An 11,772-nucleotide genomic window follows, 5' to 3' on the forward strand; every position below is an offset into this window, starting at 1 on the left:
AACATCTGTTCGTGATGGACATATGCATACATGCGAATTACTTCTCTTGCAGACTCCAAGGGCTGGTTGCCAATCATGTACTACACTTTCGACAAGCTATTGAGCATTCTCTTTGCCTTCATGCTGCTCATAGTTAGCCACAAGAAAGGGAAAATAGACAACCACCCGTTTGTAGCACGAAGCCACAAAAAATCGAAGCATGAAAATCTGAAGCACGAATCCTAAGGAATTTCAACATGTTTTGGGTGCTCCCCCGTGATGCAGTAAAGTCATCGTTTATATCAGATGCAAGCTTACCTATATCGAGCACCCAGTAACACCTGATGATAACCAGTACGTCTGCCTGACAGTAAAACGCAGGGACTACTTTCACGCTCGTAGGTGCATATATTTCACCTTCAAGCCGTTGGACACTGCAAGATTAACCGCAATTTTATCAGCCACTCCTGGACCGTGGATTGTTACCGGTGATTTCAACACTCACCACCCACTATGGGGAAGTCTGAAGATGGATCTTCGCGGAAGACAAGTTTTCACCTTTGCGCCGGATCAGGAGCTGCGCTGTGTAAACGACGGCAGTACTATGTTTCTACGGGGATCGACATACAGCAGCTGCCTCGACCTCACGTTTGTGTCGCGAAGCCTAACTGACATGGTGCAGTGATTTGCAGATAATGAGATCCATGGGAATGACCACATTCCGACATATTTAAAAATCAAGGGCCTGAGCAAATAACAAAATTTCACCACTTTGCCTCGCATCGAATAGCCAAAGTACAGGTATCTGACAGAAGAGTGGTGTCAGGAAAATGAAGCGCGTCCTCTTGAAAATTTGGAGGGTATGATCAGAGATGCTGCTCAAGAAGCTACATATAATTTGGAACCTACATCAAAAATTTGCGAGTATGAAGCAGAATTGGAGCGGCTCACAGCTATCCGTCGCAGTGCAGAACGACGCTATAGGCACACAAAATCCATTTACGACTTGAGGGAGGCAGGACGTCTGCACAAGGAGATTCAGCGTGGAATCAACTCACTCCATTCTTTCAGGTGGAAATCTTTATGCGAGTCGCTTGATCCACAGAAGCCTCTATCACAAATATCGAGGATTGTTCGTGACCTACGAACATCGCCGCACCAACATCGCCTCTTCAAATGCCTTGCTCTCCATCAAGGCCGAAATGAAATTGAAGTCACAGAAGATTTCTGCGTGAAGACTGCCGGTAAAGTGTCTGCGTCCACCACGCCTTACCTAGGAAACGTGCCAGTTTCAAAAGATTCGAGAATGGACAATCTGTTCTATCTAAAGGAACTTCAGGCAGCTTTGACTGCATGCAAGCGATCTTCATCACCTGGACCTTGGGGTCACCTACCTGGCTATTTGCAACCTCGGTCAAGCAGCTCGGCGTGCCCTTCTGGCCGTGTACAATGACTCATGGTGCAACGGACTGGTCCCTTCTTTGTGGAAATCCACCCGCCTCGTTCCTCTGCTTAAGCCAGGTAAATCTCCTCTACACGTGACCTGATATCGCCCCATCGCATTTGCCAGCTGTTTTAGAAAAGTGATGGAAAGGATGGTATTGACTCGCCCAGAGTGGTACCTGGAGCACTATAACATATACCCTGAGGCTATGACCGGTTTTCAGCGTGGACGGTCGTCCATAGATAACGTTATCGACCTGGTTTCTTCTGTGCAACAGCAAAAGAGCCTAGAAAGGTTATCTGCGGTGATGTTCCTGGATGTGGAAGGCGCATACGACAACGTATCGCATGAAGCCATTCTGGATGTCTTGGGAAGTATTGGACGGCGGGGCCGTATTTACCAATGAATTGACAGCTATTCGAAAGGCAGCACCTTCTTTGTACATACTGAAGATGGTCCAACGGCGCACCATTATACCTGTCGCGGCGTGCCTCAAGGTGGAGTTCTGAGCCCCACACTTTTTAACCAAGCGCTCCTAGGCCTGGTTGACGCACTTCCATGGTCTGTTCATCTATCGATATATACAGATGAAATCTGCATCTGGGTTTCGGAGGTGACGCGTATCCCCGTACGTGCCAGGCTTGAGAGAGCGGCTACACTGACGTCAAAGTACTTTCAAGGACGGGGGCTGGAGGTGTCATCAGAGAAGTGCTCGCTTGTTGCCCTCACGCACATGGCGATGGGCCCGTATGTAATTAAAATCAACGGCCATCACATCACTTATGAGAAGACCCACAACTTCCTTGGGGTCATAATTGATCGCGACCTGTCCTGGAGCCCTCACATCACCTACATGAAGAAAAAACTGACCATGATCACCCACGTCCTATGGTTTCTTGCTGGAAAATTGTGGGGTGCATCTGTGCGAGCGATGCTTTAACTTTACACCATTTTCTTCCTCGGCTTCATGCGCTACAGCCTACCTGTGCTTTGTAAAACCCGAAGAACAAACATTCGCGTCCTCCAATCGCTTCAAGCTCAAGCACTGAGAATATGCCTTGGGCTTCCGAGATGCGCATCTACAGCAGCGACCGTCGTCATCGTGGGTGACCATCCATTCACTACATACATACGCCTCGATGCTTTGAGAATGCACGTGAGGCATTTCGCTCGGATTCCATCACACCACCTCGCCTCACTTCCTAAATCTAGGCCGCACTCTGCGTTCAGCGGTACTGTAGCATCACATCGTGCAATGATTCCCTCGAAGTTCACGCAAGCAGCAAGACCGCCGTTACCATTGTTGTGCCTGCACCCACTCGAAGCCCTTCTTACCATTCCCGGAATCCAAAAGAAAAAAAAAACAGTCATCGAATTTAGCCCTACAACAGGCCACACTACCTGCATGAGAAACACAGCGGACGCCTTCACATTTACGCGGACGGTTCTGCCTCTTCTGCATGCTCAGCAGGAACGGTGTTCATTCCTGCGAATGCAGTCACCACAAAATTCAAAACATCGCATTTGACATCATCGACGGCCGCAGAACTCGCTGCCATCCATGCAGCACTAGAGTTTGTAGATGAAGAACCTTCGCAACCTTCGTCCATCTTCTCTCACTCCAAGGCAGCTTTTCAATATCTCATGTCGCCATTTCGTTATGGACCTAGTGAGCAATTAGTCGCTGCTATAAGGCTCCTTCGCCACCATGCAGTCGAGAAACAACACAACATAGCGTATCAGTGGATACCGGGTCATTGTGGTATATACGGTAACAACCATGCGGATGAGGCCACCCGATCTGCACATGACAGTGACTACTCCGCAGCTATACCGTTCTCCAGAACCGACGCAGCTACACGACTTCGTTCGCTGGCACGTGAACTCACATTTGCCGAGTGGAACTCGGCGGAATTCACCAATGCTCGTCTACACAGCTTGGATCCCAATCTCCAGCTCCGTCTTTCGTCAGGAATATCGCGAGCTCAGGAGACACTTCTGTGCCGCCTGTGGCTTGGCGTGGCCTTCACGAATGCCTACTCCTGTCTGATTGGAATGGCCAACGACTCCACATGCAATACCTACAGCTGCGAAGAAACGATCTCACATCTTCTGTACGGGTGCTTCCGTTTCAGTGTGCCAAGACAAGAACTTTCGTATGCGCTAGATAAACTTGATAATCACCATTTGTCGGAACACAGGGCCTTGGGGCCTTGGCCGAGTCTGTCGTCAGCACAGAAGGCTTCGAAAGCACTACTGCGTTTCTTGCGGACAACTGCTCTTAAGACAGACTCTAAGCAGTGTCGTATTCTCGATCCTTTCCTTTCTTTAGCTCTTTTTTCTTTTCTTGCTCTCCCTTATTTTTGTAACATCTCTCTTCTATTATCTTTTATCCCCCTTACCCCTTCACCCAGCACAGGGTAGCCAGCCGGTCTAAAAAATGGCTAACCTCCCTGTCTTTTCCGCTTGTTGCTTCCTTCCTTCCTCTTTCGACAAGCTATTGAACATTCTCTTTGCCTTCATCTTGCTCATAGTTAGCCATACTTTAGTACTTTCTCGGTTCAGGCCTGCAATAATTTCTTGCACTACGTCGCCATTACTGCTGAAGAGTAGAATGTTACCTGTAAATCGTAGGTCACTCAGATATCCTTCGTTAATTTTTACTCCTATTTCTTCCTAGCCCAGTTATTTGAATACTTCTGAGCACGCAGTGAACAACATTGGAGAAACCGTATCTCCATGTCTGACCTCTTTCTCTAGCGCAAGCCTATTTTTTTTTATTCTGGAGTACGAAAGTAGCTCTGGAGTCTTCGTAGATCTTTCCAAGGAATTTACACATGTTTCGAGTGCTCCCTAGTGACGCAGTGCTTCCAGTGCTGCTCATAGCCGTTCTGGCTCGAATGATTTTTCGTAGTTATTAAAGCTATATAAAATGGTTTTACAGCGAAAGTTGCTATGAGATCACAACAACGGCCGCTTTTAGGGCCGTAGTTGTGCGCAGCCGCCGGTGTCCGTAACCGCTATCGCACGAAATAAGAAAAAAAAACGCCATGCCTGCGCGGAAAGCGCAGCACAGTCACAACGAAAGCTGGAAGAGCGGCATTTCTAGAGCCCGTTGTAAACTCTCTTGGGGCTACTAACACAAGTACACTAGCAAGGTACCCACTACGCCATAAATCACAATATTTGTGAAGTTGAGAAGCACCCACAGCGTCATTATTCCTCATTCTGCGGAAAAGCCAGGTACCCGCTACAATATGTAAGGCATTATGTGCACTTTGTTTACGTTACGACTGATGACTATGAAGAATTGTGGCTTAGACCTTGTAATTGGTTAGAAGCTTTAAACGGCTCACCAGTTAGGTAATTCGCATTATGTGACGACCGGTCGCTATTTCACTCTCCCACCATGCAATATAACATACGTTGACGTGAGAAAAAGAGACAGAGAGAGGAGGGAAGAACTTTATTGAGACCCTGAGAAAATGGTTGATGGGCTTATGGGCATCCTTGGCAACCAATGCAAGTGCGCTTGCGAAGAACCCACTACGCTATAACTCATCATAATTTCTGTAAAGTAGGGAAACAGCCACTATGCCATTTTTCGTCATTCAACCGAGAGCCGGGGTACCCGCTAAAAACATGTAACGCATTATGCGCATTTTCTGGTGTTGTGCCTGATGACGATGAAGAATTATTGCAGAGGCCCTTGTAATGGGTTGGAAGCATCCAACAGCCCACTCGTTGCGCAATTCGCATTGTGTGACCCCTGGTTACAGAATTCGCGTTGTATGGTACGTGGTTGTTATTTCACTCTTCTTCCACACTAAATTACATATCTTAATGTGGTTCCTTCTGGACATGAAGCCTGTATAGTATCTTCTTGCAAGGCAGTTCCAAGCACCGGCATGGCTCTGAGGTACAACACTAGGCTCCCACGCAGAGGGCCCAGGGTCGAACCCCGTTCCATCCTGGATCTTATTTCGTTTTGTTTTCTTATTTCGAGCGATAGTGGTTACGGACACCGGCGGCGGCGGCGGACAACTACGGCGCCAAAAACGGCCGTTGAAATGATCTCATAACAGCTTTCGCTGTAAAAAATATCCGAGATGGAACGGGGTTCGAACATGGGCCCTCTGCGTGGGATCCCAGTATTCTACCACAGACCCACGCCGTTTTTTTTCTTTATTACAAGGAAGGAAACCGTCGCACTTAGAGTGATATAAAAATTAATAATCAGGCATATGTAAACGCAAATCGAACACAGGAAACCAGTCTAGAGCGTGCTTGAAACTCCTGCGCAAAAAATATGGGAAGGGGCGAACCTTGTAGGGAAGGGTCTTTCAGCTCCACTACCAGAGCAAAATCACTGCTAATGGGCAAAGAGAGACAGAAGGGAGACTAGACACAGATACCCGCAGTCGGCTTTTAGTTAACGTGTATGCCGCGAATCTTTATTGTTCAACCACGCACAAGAGAAATCTCCCAACGACACTACATTGCAGGTAAAGATCCAGTGCCTCTATATACGCGGTGGCCAGTCAACGGTTGTGCAGCGTGAGCAGTCAGTTTTTTACAATAAAAATACTCGGTAACAAGCGCTGCCTGCGTCGGCGTTGTCTCTCGCGGGTCATAGATTTTCCTACAATACTTACTAGAGGGAACTCTGGCGCTAGTGTCTATGGGAACTGCAACGCATGGCGCTTCAGCCAGCATGGGAATGATGGGTCGTACATTGATTTGTCTAAACTTCGTTCTTTCGGCTCCGTTTGGCTCCGCGTCGCCTGCATCCGCTTTGTCGCAAAACAAATTAGTTCAGCAAAAGTCAGCAGTTCCACTTCACGAGTTTAAACCTTTTAGGCTCACCAATTCAAATCTGGTCCCGACGTTCATACTAATCAATTTTTTATCCGAAAGAAAACCAAAACACAACAATACACAAAGCCAAAAGTGCGCTCAAAGCCCGCAAGCACGTAGACTAGGCATATCCGTGTACTACCCATCATTCCCATGGTGGGTGAACGATCGCAGCGCCAGACCATATGTCGCGGGCGAGGGCGCGTTCTCGTTTCTTGCGAGCTGGTAGTTTAGCATTCATCGCAGAAAGAGCGTTTCCATAGTCAACGCGCGCCGCTCGCTCTCTCTCGCCACACGGCGAGCACTGAAGTGGTAGTGCCCTCTCTCGCGCTCAAGGAAATGGACCGTCCCGACAGCAGACGACGATGCACGATGGACGCCGACACGCAAATACCCTAAGGTGCTTCGGCCCTAAAAGGCCCTATACAATGGGAAGGCACAGCGCAACTGAGACAATGGACAAGAACACGCAACAAACACGAGCGCTGTGTGTGTTGCGTGTTCTTGTCCATAGTCTCAGTTGCGCTGTGCCTTCCCATTGCTATGAACCAACTCGCCCAGACCAAAGTCTTACTGCCCTATACAAGCTTGATGTCGGGAAGGAACCACTTTAGCATATGTAATATAGCGTCGTAGAAAGGTAAAACACCAACCAGGCGTCACACAACGAGAAATCTGTAACCAGGCGTCACACAATGCGAATTGCGCATGGAGTGGGTTGTTGAATGCTTCCAACCCATTACAAAGAGTTCTGCCATAATTCTTCATAGTCATCAGGCACAGCATCAACAAAGTGACATAATGCCTTACAGGTGTTTAGTGAGTACCATGGTTCTCCGCAGAATGACAAAAAATGGCATATTGGCTGCTTCCCTACTTCACATATATTATAGTGATTTAAAGCGTAGTGGCTAAATCGCAAGTTCACTTGTATTGGCTGCAGAGGAAGCCCATAAGGCCCCTGTAATCCATTTCCTCAGGGTCTCAATAAAGTTCTTTCCCTCTCTCTCTCTCTCTCTCACGTTCACATATGTTATATCGCGTGGTGGGAGAGTGAAATAACTACAGGGCGTCACACAATGCTTGTTACGTAACTAGTGGGTTGTTTAAACATTCCAAGCCATTACAAAGTACTTAGTCATAGTTTTTCATCGTCATCAGCCGCCGCCTCAACAAAGTGCACATAATGCCTTACAGATGTGTAACGGTTACCTCGCTTCTCCGCAGAATGAGGAATAATGGCGTATTGGGTGCTTCCGAACTTCACAAAAATTATGATGCATGTCGTAGTGGGTACCTTGAAAGTGTACTTGTATTAGTAGCCTCAAGAGATTTCACAACTGGCTCTTGAAATGGCGCCTTTTCAGCTTTCGCTGCGAATGTGCTGCGCTTTTCGCTCAGCCCTGGCTTCTTTTGTGCTGAGCATTCTCAAGTACCTGATTTATGATATTGCTGTGATCTATTGTGGAGCTGGGCCTTCCCGAAGCCGACTTGCTCTCTAGGTGTGTAAAGCCATGTATTTCTGTTATCCTGTTTTAAGTTATATTGATAAATATTTTGTACATTACGGTAAATATGCTGATGTGTCCCTAAGTGCAAGTTTTTTACGCCTCCCTTCTTGGGTATTAATATAACTTTGGCATTTTTCTAGCTTACTGGCACTTTTGATGTTTTGAGGCAATAAGTGTAGAGTGTCACATATTTATTAAGCATAAAATCCCCCCCCCCCCCGCTGCAACCAATCTTTCCTTGACTGTTATGTCATCTTATCCACCCCGTTTTCAACACGTCATATCGCGTACGGCCTTTGTAACGTCATTGGTAGTTGCATATGGAATTTCAGTGTCTTTTCTGACGTTGATTCACCTCGAGGATCACTGATTGATCTGTGAACTGTTGAGCTTAAAGGAGCACTGACACAAAATTTCGAAGGCGAGATAATGAGTTAAATAGATGTATGCGGAGCCGTACACAATGTCTACGAAATATCAAGGGCCAATATAGCCTAGAACATATTTAAAATCAATTTTAAAGCGCATGTAGCGCGACTGAGCGAGATGCGAGCGCTTCGCGACGCCGACATCAACGCGGGGGGTGTGCAAACAAACCTACGTCACGAGTTTGTGCCAATTGTGAACAGTAGCGCAAAAAATTCACACAGACGACGACTGAGCAAGACGGGACACAGCGCTAACTAACAACTCAGTGTTTATTGCAGGTGATTGCATATATATGCACATGACACCGCGCGAAAGAAAAGGAAAAGGGGCGAGGGGGGCGAAGGAACACACAAGGCAATCAACCGAGTTTGTGTTGGCTGGTGGCTGGTTGTGCCCTTGCGCTTGTGCCGTGCTACCTGCCATTTCTTCCTCCGCGCCTGCGGCTTGGCGTGTTCTAGTTGTGTTCTCTTCCGTTGTTCGCTCGTCGTGCCCGTTGGCAGATGTTATGGCCCGCTCACGCTAGCGGCAAGCCTGCCGCAACGGCGCGGTGCCGCAGAACGTCGGCCGTCGCCGCACGCGCGAGAGCTGTCCAACTAGCACGGCAAGCTTCGCCGGCGAGGCATTCGCGCCTCCGAAAAACATGGCAGCACTGCCAAAAGCGGTTGTCGTCCACTTCGAATCTATCAAGTGGCCGCCGTGCGCTCTGTAACGTGTAAGTTCCGAACTGATGCTTCCATTTGCTTTAGATTCATGTCCTTAAGCTTCGACAGCAATGTATTCGTCCCGATTCGGCGCCGTTTTTGAGAGCCATAGTCAAATAATCGATGCTGTAAGCTTAGCGAGTCGAGATGGGCGCTTCCGAATGCTCGGAGGACATAGATTACGCGTTTGTTAGTTGTTTCTAATCCTCCATAGCTGGCGCCACTTCACCTGGTTCGGCGCCCACCGCACTCACGCTCGTGCGTCGCCAACGTCACAATTTTGCGTGTTCACGTGGCCAGCTGTGGCTACCCGTCCTCCGGAAGTAGTGCTGCCCAGCTCGGTGCTTTGAAACCGAAACTGCGACTGGGCGCTCTAAAAGCGTCTCTAAATAAATAACCGTCGCGCACTCGCGCAAACGAGGTTTGCAGCCGTGATAAGTGGATCATAAGCTATCTATTGCAACAAAAAAAAAAACAAGGTGCAAAATTTTTGTGTCAGTGCTCCTTTAAGGTAGAAGTATTCTTCCACCTTCGCTATGCCGTTATAAATGGCAATAACATCGCCCTGTTTATATTTGAGTGCGAATAGCGGCTACATGAAGTGAATTGGCAATGAGACGTTTTGCCTTCGTTAACACTAAATCAAAGTCAGTATTACATGTGCTTTCAAATGGTGTGGATCGAGAAGGTATTTCTTTTGTTTTTCTATTATGCAGATCACTCACTGACCCAAGTCGCAGTGCCCGGAAGCATTATTAAGACCGACAGATTGAGAAGGTCCGAGGATGGAGTTCGCCAGCGACAAATATATGACGCAAATAGTGGACGGTGAGAGATACGGCATGGAGCGCGAGCCACAGCTAATCCAGGAAGTCTTGCGGTTCGATCCAGGGACAGACGACGTGGTGCTGGTAACGTACCCCACATCTGGAACTCACTGGATGCAGCAGATAATGCAACTCATTATCTACCGAGGGTCGAGTGCTACGACACACGATGAATTTCGCAAACGGTCCCCATTTCTCGAGGACTGCGGAAAGCGGATCTCGGAAATGACGACGAACTCGCACCCGAGAATCCTGACTACCCACTTCAGACCCGGATTACTTAAGATCAACCAGTGCTCCAAGTACGTGTACGTCGCCAGAAACCCGTGGGACTTGTGCGCCTCGCTATACGACCAAGCTCGACAGGCTCCGCTGTATCCTGTACGGGCGACGTTCCAGGAATTCGTGCCCATGTTCCTCCAGGGATACGTGCCATACGGCAGCTACTTTCAGCACGTCAGCGCTGCTTATAAACTGTGGAACGAGCCGAACGTCTTCTTCGTCACTTACGAAGACGTAGCAAGAAACACAGCAGGGGTTGTTGTACGCCTCGCCGAATTTCTCGGAGTGAGCCACGGAAAGGCAGTTCGGGAAGATCCTGCACTACTGAACGACATCGTCAGAAAGTGCAGCACCAATTTCATGAAAGAGATGATGACGGTTCCCATGAAGGAAATGGCTAACGCGGTGGTAAAGAACAAGCAGCTTTTGCCCTTTTTAAATGTTCCGGTACCGAAAGAGGATGCGAGAGTTGTGAAGTTCGTTCGCCATGCAAAAGTGGGCCGATGGAGAGAGGTGTTTACAAAGGAGCAACTTAGAGAAATGCTTTTGCACATTGAGCAAATCGGGGACGGCGGGTTTGTTAAGCAGCTCTGGGGCAATATATGGCGAGATGTTACGGAAGCATCGAAATAAATGCTGATTCGTATGTGCACGGCACAATCAATAAATAATAACTTGTGCGCTTGTCCGAGTTCTAATTGTGCTTAGTTTATTTGTTTCCAAAACTAGACAATTCGTGTCAAGAGTCTTTGAGAAGGCTAAATAACACACAGCACCAACAGATAGTCGCACACAGACACACCCCTAGAGCAGTACACCTATGCCAGACACCCCTAAGCCGCATCGACGGGTACTTGCATCTGAAATAAAGCAGCTCTAAGATTTCAGCACACGCGGTTCGCATGTCATAGAGTGAGGAAATCAGGAATGACGGCTTTGTGACGGGGCACCTCACCAGGTCACATAAGATATTGTAGTTAGACACTGGAAGTTACTTCGTGCCCAATAAAGAGCATTATACCACAAGGATTTTTCGAATTGGTTCATTACGACATGAGAAGCCAATATTTTGAAGCGGCGCGAAACCATGATGCGAGGAGGCGAGCTTCAAACCCTTGCCGCTCGCCCCGTCTAGCCTTATCAAGCCAAATCCCTTCCCCGCCCTCTTCGGCATGGGAACCAGATGATCACATGGCACGTACGCATCAATACGTCATGCGCACGCAAGGTCACGTGCGCACGTTTGCAGAGGCTGGCACGAATCATGAATCCTGACCGTGACACATTGCGTCGCACCGCTATGCCGAATGCGCCCTCGCCGATCACTAGGCTTGCAACGTGTGAGTGAGCATGAAAGCTGCGACATTTCTACAGGCGCGAGACTAGCAGTACCATGAGCCAGTGCCGCATGACTACTTAGGTAGAGGCGAGAGCAGTACAAATGAGCCTAATGAGTGCTGGAACGCTGTAGAAAATTGCACAATTTAGTTGTCAGTGCTGGCGCCTGCACGACACGGCCACAGCGCGACCACGAACGCATGTGAAACGGACGCAGATTAGTCTCGCATCTCGCTGCGATTCGAAGTAATAAATAAATAAAAACACGCACACATTCCGTTTGTGTGTTTTATTATTTTTGTCAAATTTCATTCATATATCTATTCGAGCAACAGATTACGCAAACTACACATGTCATGTCGAATAATTCTCGCAGTGTCAGGTGCCACTGTGAGCGACTTCAG

General features: G+C 48.1%; 1 protein-coding gene across 1 annotated transcript; it reads left to right on the forward strand.

Annotated features, from left to right (window-relative positions):
- The first annotated feature begins 9,706 nt into the window (after nt 1-9,706).
- Nucleotides 9,707-11,416, forward strand: LOC119392878 (sulfotransferase 1E1). Its single transcript, XM_049415967.1, has 2 exons — nt 9,707-10,438; nt 11,405-11,416. The coding sequence occupies exons 1-2, from the start codon at nt 9,707-9,709 to the stop codon at nt 11,414-11,416; spliced, it is 744 nt and encodes a 247-aa protein (XP_049271924.1).
- Nucleotides 11,417-11,772: the final 356 nt, after the last annotated feature.

The sequence above is a fragment of the Rhipicephalus sanguineus genome, chromosome 5 (genome assembly GCF_013339695.2).
Source record: "Rhipicephalus sanguineus isolate Rsan-2018 chromosome 5, BIME_Rsan_1.4, whole genome shotgun sequence".
Taxonomy (NCBI): domain Eukaryota; kingdom Metazoa; phylum Arthropoda; class Arachnida; order Ixodida; family Ixodidae; genus Rhipicephalus; species Rhipicephalus sanguineus.

Coding starts and splice junctions, on each gene's coding strand:
- LOC119392878 (XM_049415967.1), top strand. CDS start 9,707: ATGGAGTTCGCCAGCGACAAATATATGACGCAAATAGTGGACGGTGAG.